At 43.9% G+C, this 22,600-nt stretch overlaps 3 protein-coding genes across 4 annotated transcripts; 1 reads left to right on the forward strand and 2 right to left on the reverse strand.

Moving 5' to 3' along the window:
- The first annotated feature begins 648 nt into the window (after positions 1 to 648).
- LOC100711067 (E3 ubiquitin-protein ligase TRIM21-like) lies at positions 649 to 20,463 on the forward strand. 2 transcript variants are annotated; one of them, XM_025902913.1, is made up of 3 exons: positions 649 to 852; positions 16,799 to 16,952; positions 17,036 to 20,463. In XM_025902913.1, exons 2-3 carry the CDS (start codon positions 16,866 to 16,868, stop codon positions 18,494 to 18,496), a joined length of 1,548 nt encoding a protein of 515 aa, XP_025758698.1. In that variant the 5' UTR covers positions 649 to 852; positions 16,799 to 16,865; the 3' UTR covers positions 18,497 to 20,463. The 2 variants fall into 2 exon arrangements, with proteins under 2 accessions (XP_025758698.1, XP_003454748.1); XM_003454700.3 differs by having other exon boundaries at positions 650 to 852; positions 16,799 to 20,463.
- Positions 894 to 14,084, reverse strand: LOC102077130 (flocculation protein FLO11-like). Its single transcript, XM_005459172.4, has 3 exons — positions 13,740 to 14,084; positions 3,112 to 3,876; positions 894 to 2,558 (listed from the first exon to the last, which is right to left on the reverse strand). Exons 2-3 carry the CDS (start codon positions 3,624 to 3,626, stop codon positions 1,886 to 1,888), a joined length of 1,188 nt encoding a protein of 395 aa, XP_005459229.1. The 5' UTR covers positions 3,627 to 3,876; positions 13,740 to 14,084; the 3' UTR covers positions 894 to 1,885.
- Positions 9,928 to 13,753, reverse strand: LOC106098342 (zinc finger CCHC domain-containing protein 18). The gene is made up of 2 exons (XM_019351880.2): positions 13,240 to 13,753; positions 9,928 to 12,935 (listed from the first exon to the last, which is right to left on the reverse strand). Exon 2 carries the CDS (start codon positions 11,968 to 11,970, stop codon positions 10,249 to 10,251), a length of 1,722 nt encoding a protein of 573 aa, XP_019207425.1. The 5' UTR covers positions 11,971 to 12,935; positions 13,240 to 13,753; the 3' UTR covers positions 9,928 to 10,248.
- Positions 20,464 to 22,600: the final 2,137 nt, after the last annotated feature.

Consider the following 22,600-nt stretch of genomic DNA (forward strand, 5'->3'; position numbering starts at 1 on the left):
CTTTTCTTTTAATGTTTATTAACTCTTTGTTGTGGGATTTTTTTTTTCCAGATTCAATGTTTGAATATACTTGAGTCGAGGCTTCATATCAAACAGCAGGCGACTCACTTTGTTTGATTCCATCATAAAAAATTGTTTTGCTGTTTTTCCATAAGTGTGCAAGATAGCCTTTGTTTGTCTCATCACTGTTTCAGCTGCTTTTGAACACTTTTAATGATGTTCTGACACTCTGAAGGACCAAAACAGATCTGAGTCCTGCTACTTCCTTTTTCCTGGTGCTCGCCACGTGTGTGGGTGTCTTGAGCGTTCTCCACATGGCGGTGCTTATCTGCCAGGATGCTCTGTGTGGCTTTGGTCTTCTCATATCTGGAGCATTAGTTACACAAAGGTGGACATTTAAAAATACAATTTCAGGTGTAATGTGTCACAATGGTCTGACTAACTTTGTGCTCTTCAACAGATGTTGTACAGATTTGGGGAAATAAAAAATGCAGCTTTAGACAGAACAGCATTTCAGAAGTCAAACCAAACAGAAAATATTAGCACAAAGATTTCCCTTTAACTTTTCCAAAAGTCCTGCTCCATGTGACTGAAATGTAACACACATGCACGCAGGTCCATAAGTACCTGCAGGAACTGCAGAGAGAGACTCAACTTAGTCAGACTACATTTGAATGTATCCTGATGAATATTCATAGTAAAAGTTGCCGCTGAGCCGGCAGAAGGAAGAGGTGGAGCAGCATCTGAAAGAATCTAAAAGTGAAACTTAAAGCGAGTTTCTCTTCAAAAGTGCATCAAACTGTGCTCATCCAGCCTTTCTCAGCAGCACAGCAGAGCTTCTGTCCAACACTGGTAAGTACAGATGTCCATGATCACACTGTTTTAAAGGGCAACTGTTGATCCTCCTCATTTTATAAACCTGTAAACGTGATGCGATGTGTCAGGGTGAGGGGAGACTCTGGTGTGACGTTCATTAAGTCCCTTAGCAACACCGATTCAGAGTACAAACTGTCATTAACCACTTAGAGGGGAATGACTGGATTCAGAGCATGAGGAGACTCATAGAAAGATACTAAAAATATTCTTAATGAGTTAGAGACATCGAAATTACCTACAAAGGTCAGCTGTGCAGCTTTTTCTTTCCAGATGTTGAACTTCAGCTCTGCACAGAGGCTGAAATGTAAAAAATGTGTTTTGTTCTTCGGTTGTTGTTTCAAAAGGATAAAATGAGAGTTGACTTAATAGCCGCACTCATCAGACTACATGTGTTGGACTGAGACAAAGAAGTTTACAGTTAAAACCTTTGATCTCATCACAGTCACATTGGTTGCAATTCACTAACATGGACCACATCCTCATGAGGTTTGACAGCATTTCTAACAGATACTGGCAGATAACTTGAGATTCAATTGAGGCTGCGGTTTGCGGAGGGTGGTGACTTCCCTGGCCTAGCAGATCTTTGTGTACTAATGAGAAGTAAATTAACTGAAAAAGCGAGGGAGGGGCATGGAAATAAGAACAAAAAGTTTTTAGTGCAGGGGGATCATATATAGACAGAGGAGTGGAGATCACTTATCTGATTTTCAGACGCAGGAAAGAACACGTATGGAAAAATCAGATAAGTGATCTCCACTAAAAATGCTATGCTTCAGCCACTGTTGAAACATTTAGCTGTCACGTCTCTGGACTGTGGAAGTGAATTACATGATTTGGATTTCAGTCTGCTCGTTTGTATTACTGTTTATTCACTACTTCTTGTACTTACTGATTCTATTACTTTTTTCTCTTTCACTGTAAAAACATAGCAGAGGATTTATTTTATTTATTTATTTATTTTATTGCGGCGGACAATGGCTGGAGAGCGTCAGCTGAGCCTCTAGGTAGGTCAGGTTGGATCCTGGCTGCCCTCACCCTGGGTGCTGGGACAGGTATGGGAGCTAACTGGACGCCAGTCACCCCCACCCGAGGAGCAGAAACGGGTGGACAGGGTAACAGCTGCCCTCGCCCTGGGAGCTGGCACAGGAATGGGTGATGGCTGGGTGTAAACAGCACCGTCCGGAGGAACTGGTACCGGTGCGGGGACGTGCTGAGCCCTAGCTGCTCGAGGAGCTGGAACAGGGACAGGCTGAGCCTTAGCTGCCTTCACCTGAGAAGGTGAAACAGGTGAAGGGGAAGGCAGAATCTGAGCCGCCCTGCTAGCAGGAAAAGGCTGAACAAAGGGTGAGGAAATGGTGATGGAGTGGGAGAAATTATCAGACTTAGTGGTGTGAATGTTTGTAATGATGGCCTGGGTTTGTGGCACAGTCTCTTCGGAAGCTGGATGGTAAGTATTAATTGGAAAGTCCAGAATGTAATCACAGTACACAGTCTTTTGTTTAGGTGGGCGGTGAACAGTCTCTGAGTTGTGGTGAGAGGAAAGAAAAAAGTCCGTCTCACTCACCACCGGACACTGCCGCTCTGAATGGGAAGAGTGACGGTGGCGTGAGCCTCGTTTCTCCTTCGCGGAAACAGCCTCCGAGGTGGGAGGTGGAGAAGCCGGTGAGTGAAGCGGCTGGCGGCAGTGTTGCCAACTCCTCAGTAAGGAAAATCGCTATTGGTTGTCCTAAAAGTCGCTAGAAGTCGCTAAATGACGTCATCACCTAATTTGCATAATTGGTCATGCTAATATAATTGTAACCAATGTTGCTGGAGAGAGAAATAACATCGTGGAAGAGACATAAAGTGAGTAAAAAACGTCCTAAATGCATTTAGAGTTTATTTAGAACTATAAATTAAATTTCTTTTAGTAATTATTGTTTTTTTTAATGTCACAATTCCAGCCCTGCTCCTTTACCCGGGCTTGGACCGGCAAAAGTGACCCGAAATAAGCACTCTGGTGGAGTTTGTGTGTGTGTGTTTATAAGTAGTTTTAAACCTTGTGATCCACAAAACAGCATAAGAGTAAAAGAAGAACTGACTGCGATAAAGCACCCGCTGCTTGTTGAGAGTAAAAGCGATACGCGCTTTCACGTCTTTTTTTAGCGACTTCTTTTAGAAAAAAAGTCGCTAGGGGGTCTGAAAACTCGCTAAATATAGCGACAAAGTCGCTAAGTTGGCAACACTGGCTGGCGGTGTGTGACCAAGGAGCGGAACGGTGAGAGAGGGAGCAGCTGAAGCTTGGCGAGTGACTCCCACTCTCCGCGGCGAATGCTCCGGTGCAGGTGAGGCAGCAGGTGGAGGACCACGGCGTCTCCGAAGCCCGCCCAGAGCCAGACGAGTACCTTCGAAAACGTGCTTCCTCTCTGAGAAGAGCCGTTGTTTCCACCTGAGCTTCCCGTCCAAATGGAGAGCGCTGCCTCCTGCCGCTCGAAAAGGTCGGAGTCCGCTGGGTCCACAGCGTGTCTTCGTGGCACGCGTCTTGTCATCCTTTGTCTAGTAAATCTACTATCTCTGCTCTGCACGTGTACAACCCATCTCAGGCTTGCCTCTCTATTGTTGTCTCCAAATAGCTCAACCTGAGCTCTCCCTCTAATATGATCATTACTAATCCTCTCCATCCTGGTGACTTTAAATGAAAATCTTAGCATCTTCAACTCTGCCTCCTGTCTTTTTGTCAGAGCAACCATCTGCAAATGTTTTCTTGACATACATCTTCACCACGGCCATTTCCATCTTTTTTACAATATCCACAACTGTATGTCCTTTTGCATTTCTCTCTTTAACTTCTTACATACCCAACACAAACTCATCACCTCTTTTCCCTTGACCTACATGTCCATTAAAGTCTGCTTCAACTACCAACTTTCTTCCCTGGTGACACTTCATCCAACTTGCTCCATAATTCCTCTTTCTCTTCTGATGCCCAACTGGTGAGACATTCATGATCATGTCTAACACCTCTGTAACACTTCTGGAGTCGTTACAGTATGCTAGGACCAGTTAGGTTCGACTACTAGAGTAGTAATGAGTGTAGGATGTAATAAAGACCACAGACCAGAAAATACGTTTAAATTGCCGGCTTGTTATTTTGAAAAAGACAGTGAAAAGACAGTTATAGACACATTACATAAAACATTCAACACACCTTTAAGGAAACAAGATATTTTCTTTCCCTTTTAGTTCAGTAATTTCTGTTAATTTATCCTATTTATTTCAAAACCTTTTATTTGGCTTTAAAGGGATGTTAATTTCAACCTAGGTTATTGTTTTATTCATTTCAAGTTCTAAGTTCAAGTTTATCCTTTGACCTATTTGAATTAACACTGTGTTATTTAAATCAAGCTTAGTTCTTTTAAGCCCAAGATTTAATTTAATCTTGGTCTAAGTTCAACCTTTAAATTTCAACCATTCCTTATTTTGTTTTAACCCAACAAAATTATTTACATTTCCATTAACACCATTACAGCATTAAAATTGGTTGTCCAAAATAAATTACAAAACATGTAAAAACTGAAAACAATTCAGCAAAAGGCTGAACAAATCCCCTAAACAAACAAATAAACAAAAGAAAATTGTCTCTGTGTCCTTTAACTATAAATCCTGGAATTGCTCTGAACGATTATCCAGTGCTTTGAAAGTCCACTGTTCTTTTGCAGAGGTGTATGGATTAATCCTACCAGTTTTTTTAGTGAAAGAGTTCAACGTCCAGCAGGGGGCAGTTTCCTTTTTCCTGCTCGGTACAGTTCAATGGGTCCCTGGGTGGCTCGCCATCTTGTTTCTCGCTCAGCGGATCAAACTCCGATTCTAGCTCGGCATTTCCCGATCCAAACCTTAATGGCCTACCATAACAACAAAGCAATATACATAAACATTTGAAAATAACACACGGGTAGCCCTTAAATAACAGTAAAAGTCCGTTTTTTCCAGCTTATTCAGTCTTAAATGAGGTGACGCCAATATGGCGCGCTGAAATACCGTCAAAGGCCTTTGAACTGCAGCCTGTGTGTTGGTCAAGCACCAATCCACCGTTTTTAACATAAAACAGCATAAATCTGCTACCTTGACTTTCCATTTGCATGAAATGAGCAATATAATACAACAAAACATTTCTTGCATGAAATAAAATACAATTTCTGAACTCACCAAGTCCCGTTCGGTTACGTTCACAACGTCACCAAGGCAAAGACAGGTCGGAAAAACAAAAATATATTCTCCAGAGTACAACAATGGCTTTATGTAGACTTCTGACTTGTTTTTTAATATTTTTCACTCGTTTAGGCAGCAGCTCTGCAACGACTATCTGCATTTCTCCCTCTCCAGCATCAAAAAGAAGGAACAACCCGCTTGGGTGTGGCTATCACAGGAGTCACGCTGCAGCGTACCCTTTCACAATAAGAGTCTGAACACATATTTTAGCCATTTTACCTTAATTAACATGAAACACCATGAATTAGCAAGTTTTTAACCTTTTAACACGTTTTTAAACACAATTGAAATCTTATACCATGAATTATATCATTGCTGATGTTTTTAATGAATTTCCTTAACCATTATGTTCTATTTATCACCTGTAATATGTTTCTTATGACTGTTTTTACTAACAGGCTTTTGTTTATTGACAACTATGTTAACCAGGGTTACACCCTCCCCTCTTAAATGTATGCAAGCCCCTTTGCATAATGCATAGATCAGACTACCTGGATATCATGGATTTCAATGGAGCCTGTCACAGCTTCACTTAAGCTTTGGAACAAAGATTGAACTATGCCAACAAGAGGGTTTCCTAATTGAGGGTATGTTAAGTGCTTGGGCTTTGTTCTCTCTCTGGATGATCTTCTGACCGATTGCTCTGCTTCAGGGTCATTTCTTTCAGTTTCATTGTTTACAGGTTCAGGTCCGTTCACCTGAGTTTGAGTTGCTTCCTCATCATTAGTTTTCGTTGAGTCCGATACATTGTCCATTTCATTTTGTTGAGTCATTTGAGCTCTTTCCTTTGCAGGTTCAGGCACGTTTTCCATTTCAGGTATTTTGTCATTTTCAGGTAAGTTTTCCATATCCGGTAGGTTTCCACAATCAGGTAAGTGTACAGTTTCCGTCATGTCCATGTGCTCTTGAGCAATATCAGGCACTGTCACATGTTCTGAGACTTGAGAATTGTCTGATTTGGTTTGCTCATTAGCATGGTTTGACTTAGCCTGGGGAGGAAAGACTACTTTGTATTCCTCAATCGACCTTGAGATCTCCTTAGGAGGAGGTGGAGGGTAATACAGAGGGTAGTTATCCTCCTCAGAGTGGTATTCAAGTTCAGGTTCATCAGGATCAGTTGTTGGGTGTTGACGTGTGCTTGGCCGATGAGGCTTTACTTGGACTGCTGGAGGATTTTCAGGGGCAGATGGCAAAAACCCACAGGGTAACAAAAGGTCTCTGTGGAGAGTTCTAGTGGGACCATGGTGATGCTCAGGTTTGACTGTGTACACTGGGAGGTTGTCCTTTTGACTTACAACCACGTGGACGATGGACTCCCACTTATCAGCCAATTTGTTTTTTCCCCTAATCCGAACATTCCTTACAAGCACGCGATCTCCAACACCTAGGACAGATTCAGTTACATGTTTGTCATATCTGGTTTTGTTACGTTCAGCAACTTTGCTGACATTTTTGGTAGCCAGTTGGTAGCTCTCCTGAAGGTGAGATTTGAGGGCTTTAACATACTGTGAGTGAGATTGCTGCTGGCGATGGTTCAGGGGGACATTGAAGGCAAGATCAATGGGTAACCTAGGCTGCCTGCCAAACATTAACTCGTACGGCGTAAATCCTGTACTTTCATGTTTGGTGCAGTTATACGCGTGAACAAGTGGCTTAACAAAGTCACGCCAATGTTTCTTGTCTTCGTCTTTGAGTGTACCCAACATGTTTAGCAGGGTTCTATTAAACCTCTCCACAGGGTTTCCCCTGGGATGGTAGGGTGAAGTTCTGACTTTTTGAATTCCAGCTAGGTCGCATAACTCTTTGATCGTTTTTGACTCAAAGTCTGCTCCCTGATCGCTATGCAACTTCTCGGGAAAACCGTAGTGGATTATAAAGTTTTCCCACAGGGCCTTGGCTACAGTTTTAGCCTTTTGGTTGGGAGTAGTCATGGCTACAGCATACTTCGTAAAGAAATCTGTAATAACTAAGACATCTTTAGTGTTGCTGCGATCTGGTTCAATTGTCAAGAAATCAATACACACCAACTCTAGAGGTCTGGTGACTTGAATGTTTACTAGGGGCGCCGCCCTCTCTGGCAGGGTCTTTCTGCAAACACACCTGCTGCAGCTTTTGATCCTTTGTTCTATGTCTGAGGCCATTTTTGGCCAGAAAAATCTGGTTCTGGCTAAATCAAGGGTCCGGTCAAGACCAAAATGACCCATGTCATCATGAAGGCTTTTGAACACCATAGGTCTTAGACTTTCAGGAAGAACCAGCTGGTACTGGGCCTCTTCATCTACTTGCCTTCTTCTGTACAAAATCCCATTCTGCAACTCAAGTTTGTTTAGCTCACGCAGAAGGATGCTAAGTTGTGGGATCTCGTTGCGTACAGTAGGAGGAGATGTTTCACCTGTTTCAAGCTGGTGTATGACTTCATTGATAGCAGGATCGTTTCTTTGACTTTGTCTTAACTCTTCTTCTGACAAGCTTGGAATGACAGGAAAAGCATCACACTGGTCGAAACTGTCGGGAACAGCATCAACGGACATAGACAGAGATGTCACGAGTGGGCAGGCGAGAGCATGGTCTGTGTCAAGAGACTGGAGGACTAGATGTTTCTCACAGATTGCACTGACAGCTTGAGAGGGAACGTGAGTGAAAGGATCGGTGCCAGGCAAGTGGTGTTGCACAAACTGACGGATCCGCTCCTGTTCCTTCAGAGAGACAAGGTCATTTAATGGCTCGAGTTGCGGACGACGAGACAGGCCATCTGCGTCCATGTTTTGTTTGCCTGCTCTGTACCTAAGCTGGAACTCGAAAGAGGACAGGGCGGACAACCAGCGATAGCTCGTCGCATCTAACTTAGCGGTGGTCAAAATGTAAGTTAGAGGGTTACTGTCAGTTATTACTGTGAAAGGACTGCCATATAAGTAATCGCAAAACTTTTCCGTTACAGCCCATTTGAGGGCAAGAAACTCAAGCTTATGAGCAGGATAACGGCTTTCGCTTTTCGATAGTCCTCTACTTGCGTATGCAATTACTCGCAACTCTCCCTCCTGCTCTTGATAAAGAGCTGCCCCTAACCCAGTTGTGCTTGCATCTGTGTGCAATACGTAAGGCAACTTGGGGTTGGCAAAGCCTAAAATTGGGGCAGAAGTCAATTTGTCTATAATCGCCTCAAACGCTTTCTGACAACTCTCTGTCCATCTCTCCCCAAAAGGAGCTTTTGGCTGAAAGTATTGGATGTAGTTGGACTTAGAGCCATTGCTTTTCCGCAGTGGGGGGTATCCAGCAGTTAGGTTGGTAAGGGGTTTTACGATCTTAGAAAAGTCCTTAATAAACCGTCTGTAATACCCCGCAAACCCTAAGAAGGAGCGGAGTTCTTTCAAGTTCTTGGGACTTGGCCATGTTTTTAACGCTGCTACTTTTTCGGGGTCTGTTTCTACACCGTTTTGGGAGACAATGTGCCCTAAGTACCGAACTGACGTCTGAAAAAACATACATTTTTCAGGCGATAGCTTCAGACCGTATTCTTTGAGACGATTAAGCACGTGGAGAAGGCGGGTCTCATGTTGTTCGAGGGTTTCGGAGTAAACTATAAGGTCGTCTAGGTAGACCAGGACTTCCTTAAGGTTGATGTCGCCCATACATTTCTCCATCAGCCTTTGAAATGTGCTGGGAGCGTTTGTTATGCCTTGGGGCATCCTGTTGAACTCGAAGAACCCCATCGGACATACGAAGGCTGTTTTGTGCTTATCTGCCTCATCCACTTCGATCTGGTAGTACCCGCTTTTGAGGTCAAGGACCGAGAACCACTTCGATCCTGTCAAGGCGGAGAACGCTTCTTCCAAATTAGGAAGCGCGTAGGCGTCTTTGATGGTGTTCAGATTCAACTTGCGGTAATCTACACAAAGTCTTACGTCTCCATTTTTCTTCCTTACCACCACTATCGGTGAGGAAAATGGCGACTCGGATTCACGAATGACACCTGCATCGCTTAGCTCCAGCAAATGCCTCCGTACGGCATCAAGATCTTGTGGTCGTACGGGGCGAGGTCTGTGTTTAAAGGGGTTTCATCGCTCAGTTTGATTTGGTGCTTTACTTTGTTAGTGCAACCAAAGTCTGTATCGTGTAGTGCGAAAACCTCCGACATAGCACTTAACTTTTGTGTGATTCGTTCTTTCCATTCAGCAGGGACTGGAGAATCAGCAAAGTTAAGGTTAAGCTCAGCAGGGTTTGAGCTGGGAGTCTGTTTAGACTGCTCTGTGATCTGACTGTTTGGTATGATCTCTTGAATAGCATGCATTTCAGCAATGACACTTTTCGCAGGGATAACTATGTCATGCTTACTTTCATTTCGCAGGACCACTGGAAGCTTTTGTGAGGGTTTCTCAGCAAGGGTAAGTAGACAGTTGGTGACCAAGACACCACCTGGCAAGGAGGATGTAGAGGGGGTCTCGACCACTACCCACCTGCCTGAGTGTTCAGTTTTTGCGTGCACCAAACCCTCTAAGACTCGACTTTGGCCTGCAGGAATGACTTCAGGCTCCTTCCCTGACAGAGTGACAAGACCAAGGCTGTCGTCCTCTTTTTGCTTGTGTCTTTGTTGTAACACGCTCAGCACTACTCTATAACCATAAGGCAAGATACTGAGGTCTGTATCAGCCAAGGAAAGGCTTTCAAAGACAAGGTCAAGAGTGTTAGTGCCAATTAAGAGACAAGACTGAACACTAGAGCGTGTGTCTGGAACAATTAATGCAAGAGAAGACACAGTAAGTTCAGTACCAAAACAGCTCTTTGGAAAGGTAATGTCGACACAAATATAGCCTGAATATGGGACATTCTGACCATTTGCAGCTTCGACTTCTAGCAGGTCCTGTATTGGGTGGATTTCAAGGTCTGCAAGATTCTTTTCATAGAACGACCGGGACACTGTGGTCACTTGCGATCCGGTATCAAGAAGGCAGTTGCAAGCTTGATCATTGATTTTTACTTGAGCAGTGTACTTAGCTCCAATTAGACCTTTGGGTAGTTTCACAGTGGCTGATTTACTGTTTGAGAATCGGTTTTTGGGCTTATCTGAAGGTTCGGTGGGACTGGTTTTATCCGTAGCACCCATTTGTCCCACAATGAGGGCTCCCTTTAGTTTAAAGGCTGTGTTTGCTTGTTTTGTCTATCCCACAGTAACTGTTTTTCTTTCAACTGTTTCCTTTTGTCAGTGACTAAAGACGGGTTTGGGTCATTTGGGCACACAGAGGCAATATGGCCGTCTTCGCCGCACTGGAAACAGTATCCAGGCTTGGGCCTACTCTTCGCAGCTTGGGATGTCAAGGGGGTTTGTTCTGGTACTTTAGAGTTGGTCTTAGCATTAGCTTTTGGAGGGTTGGACTTTTTCCTAGGAGGGTTCGGGGTTAATGTTGCGAGATGGCTTTGGAGCTGACTGATTTGTGCCTTTAGTTCTGTGACCAGATCTTTTTGAGCATCTACTGGTGGGTCTACTTTCTGGGGTTTCAATCTTGTCAGTTCACTCTGCAGCGCAGTTATTTGTGTTCGCATTTCAGTTAGATCATTTTGCATGGTGAGCGCAGGAAAGTCAGCATTTGCAGCAATAGAGTGAGAGGCTACTTTTGGTCTGGTGGCAGCAAAATGTTTTTTCATTCGGTTTTCTTTTGCAGTATGCTTGTCCTCTTCCACTCTCAACTGTAGCAGCAGCTCAGTGAATGAGGGGGGTTTGTCTTTTTTCCTTTCGAGCTGAAGATCTGTTAACAAGGCATTATCCCAACACCCCCGACAGAATTGACGCAGAAGGTGTCGGTCTACTTCACCAGCTACGACACCACCTCTTTTCAGAGCTTCTGAGAGAGCTGTTTGCAAGCGATGGAGGTAGTGTGAAGGCTTTTCACCTGCATCTTGCAATGTGTTGAGGAATTTGGCGAAAAGCTCATCGCCATCCTCCACAGTGCCAAAAGCTGAATAGAGTAGTTCAAGATAAGCTGAAGGCAAAGCTTCAGGGCCCAGAGGTTTCACCACGTTGGCAGCAGGCGGTACAAGACTGTCTAAGATTTTCCGCGAGCGTTGCAAGTCAGACAGATTGGGATCTTGAAGTAGGAGCTCTACACTGTGGCGCCATGTATCAAAGTCCACCTCATGACTAGGACAGGGCAGTTTGCCTGAAAAATTTCTGAGGCGGAAAGAGGCGTTCACTGGTGAGACAAGAGCTTCACTTCGCACAATGTGCTCTACTACAACCTTTTGCACCTCAGGGTGTGTTATAAAGCTCTGTGGAATGGTAGTTTGTAGATCTGGTTGTGTCTGGTTGACTGACTCAGAATCGCTGATGCGTTCGTTAGCTTTGATTGGTTCTGCAGTTTCACTTTGGATAGGTTGGTCATTTGCTTGTACCTGGGTTGTTGGTTCACTTTGTGCATCTGGGGTAGGAGCTTCTATGCTGTGTGTGACTGACTGAGCACATTGGGAAAGGTGTTCATGCAGAACAGCTTCAAAAGATTTGCCACTAAGTTTAGCAATGCTTTGCAGTTCATTGAAAAAACTGTTGGTGGCGACGTTGGTAACAGCTGCGATGTACTCAGGTGACAGGGCTCGTATCTGATAAGTGACTTCATTCGGACATTCAAGTGTGTAAGGTAGTAAGGGTTCAAGTGTTGACAGAGCAGCCCCACTCTCATACTCCACAATAACATTTTTGTGGTAAGAAGACTTGGGATCATCTATCTTAAGGGTTCTCGCTGTTCGACCATATCTGTTTAAAAAGTCTTTTAAAGCTTCATCAGCGTCTGTGCCTGTAATCCCACTAACAATAACTGAGTTTGGGATTTTAACATTCTCTCTGTCAACTATTTCCATTTTGCCGGACTTGGCCTATTTTTGAGGTCTGGGTCAGGAAAACAACCTTGAGGAATCAATTACTACTCCTGGCTGGCTCGCCACTTCTGTAACACTTCTGGAGTCGTTACAGTATGCTAGGACCAGTTAGGTTCGACTACTAGAGTAGTAATGAGTGTAGGATGTAATAAAGACCACAGACCAGAAAATACGTTTAAATTGCCGGCTTGTTATTTTGAAAAAGACAGAGAAAAGACAGTTATAGACACATTACATAAAACATTCAACACACCTTTAAGGAAACAAGATATTTTCTTTCCCTTTTAGTTCAGTAATTTCTGTTAATTTATCCTATTTATTTCAAAACCTTTTATTTGGCTTTAAAGGGATGTTAATTTCAACCTAGGTTATTGTTTTATTCATTTCAAGTTCTAAGTTCAAGTTTATCCTTTGACCTATTTGAATTAACACTGTGTTATTTAAATCAAGCTTAGTTCTTTTAAGCCCAAGATTTAATTTAATCTTGGTCTAAGTTCAACCTTTAAATTTCAACCATTCCTTATTTTGTTTTAACCCAACAAAATTATTTACATTTCCATTAACACCATTACAGCATTAAAATTGGTTGTCCAAAATAAATTACAAAACATGTAAAAACTGAAAACAATTCAGCAAAAGGCTGAACAAATCCCCTAAACAAACAAATAAACAAAAGAAAATTGTCTCTGTGTCCTTTAACTATAAATCCTGGAATTGCTCTGAACGATTATCCAGTGCTTTGAAAGTCCACTGTTCTTTTGCAGAGGTGTATGGATTAATCCTACCAGTTTTTTTAGTGAAAGAGTTCAACGTCCAGCAGGGGGCAGTTTCCTTTTTCCTGCTCGGTACAGTTCAATGGGTCCCTGGGTGGCTCGCCATCTTGTTTCTCGCTCAGCGGATCAAACTCCGATTCTAGCTCGGCATTTCCCGATCCAAACCTTAATGGCCTACCATAACAACAAAGCAATATACATAAACATTTGAAAATAACACACGGGTAGCCCTTAAATAACAGTAAAAGTCCGTTTTTTCCAGCTTATTCAGTCTTAAATGAGGTGACGCCAATATGGCGCGCTGAAATACCGTCAAAGGCCTTTGAACTGCAGCCTGTGTGTTGGTCAAGCACCAATCCACCGTTTTTAACATAAAACAGCATAAATCTGCTACCTTGACTTTCCATTTGCATGAAATGAGCAATATAATACAACAAAACATTTCTTGCATGAAATAAAATACAATTTCTGAACTCACCAAGTCCCGTTCGGTTACGTTCACAACGTCACCAAGGCAAAGACAGGTCGGAAAAACAAAAATATATTCTCCAGAGTACAACAATGGCTTTATGTAGACTTCTGACTTGTTTTTTAATATTTTTCACTCGTTTAGGCAGCAGCTCTGCAACGACTATCTGCATTTCTCCCTCTCCAGCATCAAAAAGAAGGAACAACCCGCTTGGGTGTGGCTATCACAGGAGTCACGCTGCAGCGTACCCTTTCACAATAAGAGTCTGAACACATATTTTAGCCATTTTACCTTAATTAACATGAAACACCATGAATTAGCAAGTTTTTAACCTTTTAACACGTTTTTAAACACAATTGAAATCTTATACCATGAATTATATCATTGCTGATGTTTTTAATGAATTTCCTTAACCATTATGTTCTATTTATCACCTGTAATATGTTTCTTATGACTGTTTTTACTAACAGGCTTTTGTTTATTGACAACTATGTTAACCAGGGTTACACCTCCACAACAGCATTCACATACTCATCCTTCAAGATTATCCATACTGTCACGGCGGGGTACGCTGGTGTGTTTTGTTGATCGGACCCACTGAAGAGAGGAGTTGTGATGAACAAAAGGCGAGCCTTTATTTGGCCGGTGGCAGGAGTTATGAAAAACTAAATACACTAAGAAACACTGTGAAACACTATGGCTATGACTATAATGGGATAACAGACGACCTGACAATGACATACAGAAAACAGAGGACTTAAATACACACAGGAGGTGATCAGGGGAAGTGGGAACACATGAGGAAACGGCTGACTGACATGAAACAAAAACAACCCACCAGAAGAACATGAGCCGCAAAAACATGGCTCCAGAGAACAACGCACGAAGTCCACATCAAAACTTCAGGAGATCGACGGTACACAAATTTACTATTACATAGCTCTGGGGTGTCAACCAGGGGTAGATGGCTCAACAGTCCATGAGGCAGAAGTTCGGGTTGGCGACCTGCGGGGGCGACGATATATCACTTCATGGTTTAATATATCAGGAGGCCAACCACGTGAGGTAGCGGTGGTGACAGAGCAGTTCCGGAGGCCAGCAGTGAGGAAGACGGCAGTGGCAAAACAGCTCAGGAGGCCGCCCATGATGGCGAAGACGTCCAGCTAATGGCCTGGAAAGTCGGCGGCGAAGGTGCAGTTGTGGTTGTGGCTCGGTAGACACTGGGCATGCAGGATGTAGTCCAGGCTTGGCAAGCGCTGGGCGTGCTGGACGTGGACGTGGCTTGACTAGACCAGGAGGGGTGTCGACCTCTGGCTGGGTCATGATAGGACCAGACAAGGGCATGGCAGCCGCAGGTGATGGAACAGACTGTGGCACTGCAAGCGACGAAGTAGAAGCCTCCGATGGTGGCACTGCAGGCGATGGCGTGGAAGCCGCAGGTGGCGGCCGACCGGACTCTCCAGAGCCGTTAGTGGACACGAGGTGCTGGAGCAACTCTTCGGAACCTCCAGCCAAGGTCTTAATGATCACAGATCCTGAGCCAGCAGTCTTTGAGCTCTCAGACTCAGAGTTAACAGTCTTAAAGTCTTCAACTCCAGAATTCATTGTCCCAGACTTAATGTGTGTTAACCTGGTCACATGAACAACAATCAAACTGCTGCTAGTAGAAAGATTATTTAGGGGTACATTATCAGTTTCTAGATCTGTTCAACACACAGTGTTATCCCTTATGTCTCAAACACCCAAAGTACACTGAACACGAGTTTCTGTCTCAGAAACATTGGTTTCCTTAGGTGCGGCTAAGTAAGCAACACTTGAAACAGTCTTTGATTTCACTAAATCATTAACATGGTTCCCAATTTCCTTATATACTCCCTCTGAACAGTTAGACACTGCCCTTTCATCATTACTACATGACACTGACTGGGTTTCAGTTTTACATGGCATTTGTACGGCCACATGACAAGCTTTCACACCATAATTCCTGGAAACTTCACTTAGCTGTTCATGCTCTGTGTTGATCACATTTCTTGCAGAATGAATGCCCACAGAATCATCGTCAGTGATGGAGTGGTCACTAGCACAGGTAACACTTGGGAAAGCAAAACAGTCATGTTAAGACAAACGCCAACCCATGTAGGACATCCTGTGCTACTTAATTACAGCATCTCTGCTTGTAGCATTACTATTAGCCGTCCCATTTACAGTCTCTTCACTTTTGACTAGAAAAACAGATATTCCCTCAGTTGATGTGGATGCTGCCTCTTCCTTGAAGGCGACGCAGAGACTGAAGTGTTGGTTGCAGGGGAATTGAGAGGCGGCAGGCCCTGGCAGCTCCGTGGCCCCCAAGAGCCAGGCATGTTCCCCGAAAAATCTGCTCATAGCTGAGGGTCAGCCAGGGCTTCCATCAGAGCTTCTCCTCCAGCTCCGCGAGGACGACCTGCTCCTGTTGAGCTAAGTCCAGAACAGTGATCTCCGAGGACACTTCCTCAGAACCACAAAGCACTGCAGACACAGACTCGGAGACAGCTTCGGCCAGCAGTTCAGACCCTGGCAACTGCTTCGATGATGTCCCGGGCTGTGTTGATATGCATCGGCAACGAGGGCGCAGCTTCTTCCTAGAAGAGGCCGTGAATGAAGCATGGCTAGCTGTGGTGTCCGGCTCCTCATCCTGTGACCACATCCTCGCCAGAAATGAGGCTGGAGATGAGAAGTCCGAATCAGACGGTGAGGGTGAGCGGCTAATCCATAACGGCGAAGTGGAAACTGGTGAGCTAAGGGGCGGTGACGGTGCTGGAGGGAGGGGCGCCGTGGCAAACCTCACCGCTGCCACGTGAACCGCCTTGGGCTCACGAGGCAGCGGCAGTGAAGCCAATTTGCAGGGTTGCGGCTGCTGTTGTAGCAACACGGTGTGGACAAATTTCTTTAAATCCTCCGGAAATTCCTCCCAGTAAGCCAGGTAGGCAGACACAATCTGGTTCAGCTTAACTCGAACTGACTCCTTCTCCTTCTCTTGTCTGCATGCAGACAAGATAATCCACTGCCCGTGGAGCATGGTCAAATGAGCGGTGAACTCCCAGGAGTCCTCACAGATGTCCCCTGGGTACGACATGGTCAGGTCGTACTGTAACGGCGGTGTACGCCGGTGTGTTTGTTGAACAGACCCAGAAGCAGACACCAAAGAGAGGAGTTGCGGGTGAACAAAAGGCGAGCCTTTATTTGGCCGGTGGCAGGAGTTAAACATGAAAAATTAAATAAACTAAGAAACACTGTGAAACACTATGGGTAAGACATGCCTTCCCCCTCCCTTCTTTCTTTATCCAGGCTTGAGGTCGGCACTAGGAGGGGACTAGCTTGTGACCCTCTTGTGGCTGCATTTGTCCCAAGTAGAGAAAAATATGTGTAGACCAGTCTGTAGACTGAACTTTTTGCTCACAGGGATTACATACACCAACCTTATGAAACTGAACATTCACAAGGTGAATAAGAGATATGTGACAGGAAAGAAGAGAAAACACAATTAAAAGTGAATTTGAAATAAAATCATTTTCTTTTCTTTCTCACTCAGGGTGCTGACATGTCTGCTGCCAGCTGTCTTCTATCTGAAGATCAGTTTCTGTGCTCCATCTGTTGGGATGTCTTCACTGATCCAGTCTCCACACCATGTGGACACAACTTCTGCAAAAACTGCATCAGTCAACACTGGGATATCAGTGAGAAGTGTCAGTGTCCCATGTGTAAAAATGTGTTCTACACAAAAACTGAACTGCAAATCAACACTTTCATCTCTGACATGGTTTCTCAGTTCAGACTTGAAACTCAGCAGAAATCCACCACCAGCAGTTCAGAGCAACAAGCTGCCAAACCAGGAGAAGTTCCCTGTGACATCTGCACTGGAATCAAAATGAAGGCCCTGAAGTCCTGCCTGGTGTGTCTGGCCTCCTACTGTCAGACTCACCTGGAGTCTCATCTGACAATGAAAGGTCTGAAAAGACATCAGCTGATCGATCCTGAGGAGAACCTGGAAGGCAGGATGTGTATGAAGCATGATAAACCTCTGGAGCTGTTCTGTAAGACCGATCAGACATGTGTCTGCATGCTCTGCTCTGTCATAGACCACAGGACTCATGAGTCTGTTCCTCTGAGAGAAGAATATGAAGTAAAGAAGGCAGACCTGTGGAAGACTGAGGCTGAAATTCAACAAATGATCACAAACAGACTACTGAAGATTCGAAAGATCAAAAAGTCAGTGAAAATGAGTAAAGATGCTGTTGACAGAGAGAAAGCAAAAGGTGTTCGGGTCTTTACTGCTCTGAGCAAGAGTCTCAGGAGACGTCTGAGCAAGCTCATAAAGGAGATTGAAGACAAACAGGAAACAACAGAGAAACAGGCTGAAGGTTTCATCAAAGATCTGGAACAGGAAATCTCTGAGCTGATGAAGAGAAGCTCTGAGGTGGAACAGCTCTCATGCTTTAAAGATCACCTCCACCTCCTCCAAAGCTTCTCCTCTCTGAAAGCTGCTCCAACCACCAAGGACTGCACAGAGGTCAGTATCCATCCACCATCATATGAGGGGACTGTGGTGAGAGTTGTGGATCAGCTGAAGGAGACACTCAGTAAAGACATGAAGAAGCTTTTTGAGGCTGAGCTGAAGAGGGTCCAGCAGTATGCAGTGGATGTGACTCTTGATCCTGATACAGCACATCCTAAACTCATCCTGTCTGATGATGGAAAACAAGTACACTGTGGTGATAAGAAGAAGAAATGTCCAGACAACCCAGAGAGATTTTCTAAAGAGATTGTTGTTTCAGGAAAGCAGAGTGTCTCTTCAGGCAGATTTTACTTTGAAGTTCTGGTTAAAGGAAAGACCGAATGGGCTTTAGGAGTGGTCAGAGAGTCAGTCAACAGGAAGAAAAAAATCACACCGAGTCCTGAGAAAGGTTACTGGACTATAGGAGCATATGAAAACATTTGTGCAGCTTTTGAGGATCCTGAAGTCCGTCTCCCGCTTCAGTCTGGTTCTGAGAAGGTGGGGGTGTTTGTGGATTATGAGGAAGGTCTGGTCTCCTTTTATGATGTAGATCATGCAGCTCTTATCTACTCCTTTACTGGCTGCTCCTTCACTGAGAAACTCTACCCATTCTTCTGTCCTGGTGTTAATGATGATGATAACTCTGCACCTCTGATCATCTTTCCTGTCAATCAGTCAGTCCGATCTTTCTCCATGAGGAAATCGGATCACAATCAGGTTAATCTCATCATTTAAGCCAACATAGAGAAGAAGTCCTAAAAATAGAACTGAGCAAACTTCACCTGCTGATGGAGACCAGGTTATATGGTTAGACTTTACAGAACAAGCTAATAAGCTGACCTGTATTTTTTTTAACTGCTTACACTGTTTACCCAAGAAGTCCAATCTGTCTCTCTCTCAAACTCTCCTTTTCTCTTCCTTCAGTGTTTAAAGACAAATATCCTGATTGTTAATTTTTGCTTAAATCACCTGCAGTACTTAGAAACGTGCAGACATAAATTTAAAAGAAGTTATGGGGCCAGCTGCAGACACGATAACTGGCACCTGATATCAGTCATGACCACTTCTTAGCAGTTCCTGCAATACAAGCAGCTTCTCTCCACTAGTTGTAACCAGTCAAATAGATGCACGTTCTCATATAAAACTCTGTGAAGTGCTAAGAAACGTTACTCTCTTTTGGGAAGTTGGCCGCAACTGATTGCTCACAGAGTGTAGCTTCCTGAACACAAGGGGGTCCATGTACATGTTCATATCTGATCACCCAACTTTTTATGTGACATTTATAAGAACAAGATTTCTTTTTATGCAGCACTGTTTAGGCTCAAATCAAGGTTGACGTTTGAATTCTTGTAGTGACATGAAATAATTTCCCTTGAAGTCAAAGTAACCAAAAGGGGGCTGGTGACACAGGACACCTGTTAAAGGCTTGCTGTTGCCAGCCTGTGGAGCAGGAGCCACCTCCTCAAGGCCAGAACCGGCTGACTCTCCGGACCCTTCTGTGGTCGCTCCACCGGATTGGTTGGCCAAGCTGATGGGTGTTTCTCAGCCTGTGGCACAGCAACATCAAGGCTCACTGGCTGGTGGCAGCGGACCCACTGCTGCGTTCCTGCTGGGAGCCCCCCACAAACCACTTAAAGACAATCAGATTCAGAAGCCCTTCCACTTTGTGTGACTGTAGCCATCTGCCACTGCATCACTCAACCACCTGGCGTATGTAATGTGGTTATCCTCCAAGCCCATTCAGCCCTCCTTGAAGCGTCAGTATTAGTCCTTGGGCACAAAGTCCGGGTGGTCCGTTATCGCCCGGTTGACGTCCTCAAGATGGGCCATCACCACTTTGGGCAGGTTGAGGTCGGTTGCCTGGGCTAGCCCCAACAGCAGAAGCATCCATCTGGTGAAGCATCATCACCACTGTAGCTGGGTGAAGCAGCTTATCTGGTGCTCAGCCTGGTCCCATAGCCAGTTGAACTGATCTTGATGCACCACCCCCAGCTCCCGGAGCATGGCGGCTAGCTCCACCAGCATCGTAGCCAGAACTTCTACCGGCTGCACTGGTCGCGGATCTGTCATCCTACAACTGAGTTTTAGGCACCATTGTGACACAAAGTCCCCGACACATACACATTGTTACAGGGCTGATGACATTTATTTACAGCATTCTCTTGTTCAGGTTGCTTTGTGCAGCTTTCTAGCTGACTTATTTCTGGCACAGCCCTCCCTTCGGTCGCAGCTGGCTACTGAAATAGCAAGTGCAAGATTAACCAAACAGCCCTGGTTGCTCTGCCAGCCTCCTGGCACTGCGCTGAGTCCACTGCACCATCCGTCTGTCCACACTCCCACCACAAAGCTGATAGAACTATGAAAATGCTTGAAAATTGTCTTACTGATGGTCAGCAGAGAAAGCTCCACGGCGTGGCATTCTGTAATTCATCCAATATTTCGATAAAATTGATCGCTATTCCTTTTAGAGTGAAAATGTTTGGAAAGATTTTGATATTTCTAGATCTCAAAGAGCAGTCTGAATCACGATGACATAAAAATACTGTAGTTTTAAACTGTAATGAACATCTAATGGCAGCACACTAAGATGTGTAAAAACTAAGATATACTGTTCATCTGATGATATCTCGGGTTGTCCTTCATCTGTTTTGTGACATGACTGATCTTTAAGACTTTCTACTATTTCAAGGAAGATAAATAAAGGCGTGTCTTTTACTTTGGGCTCCTGGTTTCAGCTTTTTAAAAATCTTGGTTTTGGCTCAGGTGAACATTTCCAGATTGAACTTGTTGACTGGCTGTTTGTAGCCTGTGAGCTAAAAAAGATTTGACACTTCGGCTTAAAACGGTTTCCTGTCATCTGCAGACTGAGGGATCTTCCAGGGATGGTGATGCTGTTTTCAAGAGATATGATTTTTCAATAGGCACTGCTTTCTGGTCCGGAGCAGTTCAATGTTCCGACACATTGAAGGACCTGTCGGGTCACAAATTTTGAAGCCAATACGATAACCTTATCCCACCAACGCTATGGAGGTCCAGGTTTCAGATCCAATTAAAATCAAATCACTCATAATGATTCTCTGGAAAAGAGTAGAATTCTTAGAACAGAGTTTATTAAACATTGTCATATGAACAGCAGAACAGTGCATTTAAAAGCAGAAATAACACATAAAAAGCAAGCAAATGAAAAGTGAAGCAACCCCGGGGTGTAGAGCCTTAAAACACAAAAAGAAAACACACACAAAAGACAGACAGGAAAGAAGCAGCAGAGAAAAGCTACTCAATGCATATCAGACTCGTGTTATATAGGGATAGTGACCCCCCCCCCTCCCATTGTTGGGTACCCTTTCATACTTTGTTTTTCTTTTCATCTTCCACTTATGATATACACAACCCTACACCATAACTTCTTGCAAACCAGCATTTCATCCATCATTGCATTGGGTCCTTTCAAGGGCGTAGATTTGGCATGGACGGAAGAGACATGTCCCCACCAATATCCAGCGATTATTGAATTGTCCCCACCAATAATTTGATCTCTTCGAGTAAAGAAAAACAAACCCGATTATAAGAAAAAACAAAACAATCTGTCAACGTCTCATTCACCCAGCGGTGCAGAAAGAGTTAAATTACGTTCTCTACTGGAGTCCTACCTCATGTGACAAATATGGCCAATGTGATTGGCTGTGCCTTTCAGGGAGCTCTGTTTAGTTTTAGCAGCGGCAAGCCTGCGCTGCGAGGACCTGCAAGGAGGAGAGGATGGCAGCAAAAAGGAAGAACCTGGATATAAGAAAGAAACCTGTAAGTCACTTAAAGTCAAGTTCACTCATAAAATGTGTCCGTCATAATAACGTTACAGGCTATGCTAGGCTTTGTCCCACATCAGTCTAAAATTGTATGTAACCATGAATAACGTGTTTTGGAAACTAACTGCACAACAGGCAGCAGTTATTTCAATCTCCCAGAGTAGCATTTCTAATTTTGATTGAAACTGTCAGAGAAAACGGAGCCTCGAGCAAGCCAGGATATTATTTTACAGAGGCTGTACCATGTCCACCAGGGGAGACTGGACAGTATAGATGTAAAACAAATATGCCAGCAGTTTGTCTCAGTTAACAAGAGGAGAAGGCATGTGTTTGGCTCCTTCACATAGTGGACATTGAGTTGTTGTGTGGGGCACCAGTAGTCCATGTCTGTTGCTGTAACAGTAGTTCATGTTTAGAATAAAACATCCCAGCTCACTGAGTTGATCGGGGCAACAGTGTGCCTAAAATGTTGCATAATTTTGCTGAGAGATCTTTTACTTTGTGGTAATCTTAGATGAGTAGTTTTATGGACAAAAACCAGCAGGTCATTCAGTGTTCCTTTAGTGCTAATGTATAAGAGATGTTGGTGTACTATAACTGAAGGAATGTTGTTAAGTCCTTAAAGTCATATTCTTTATTGTCATGACTGTATTTGAAGCTATTTTTATTTTTGTATGATACCTGATTTATATGGAATATGGCTGAAGTAAACTAAAGTCTAAAATACTTAGTCATTTGTTTAATAGTAATTTAACATTATATAATTCACATATAAAACTATGAATTGTAATTTTAAATGGTTTAAAAGCATGTAGAATAGCATATGTAGGCAAGTATATTTCTCCTTTTTTATCAAGAAGCAAAGACAAAAAGGAAAAACAAAGAAACAGGGCAGAGTTCAGTGGTTGAATCATCCGTCCCCACTAATGCCAAAACCAAATCTACGCCCTTGGGTCCTTTTGTCAGTTTTATGGCCAAAGTGAGTCTAAAAGTCTGCAGAAAGGCAGTTAATCAGTTAATCCATTCATCAATTTTG

The sequence above is a fragment of the Oreochromis niloticus genome, linkage group LG23 (assembly GCF_001858045.2).
Source record: "Oreochromis niloticus isolate F11D_XX linkage group LG23, O_niloticus_UMD_NMBU, whole genome shotgun sequence".
Classification (NCBI taxonomy): domain Eukaryota; kingdom Metazoa; phylum Chordata; class Actinopteri; order Cichliformes; family Cichlidae; genus Oreochromis; species Oreochromis niloticus.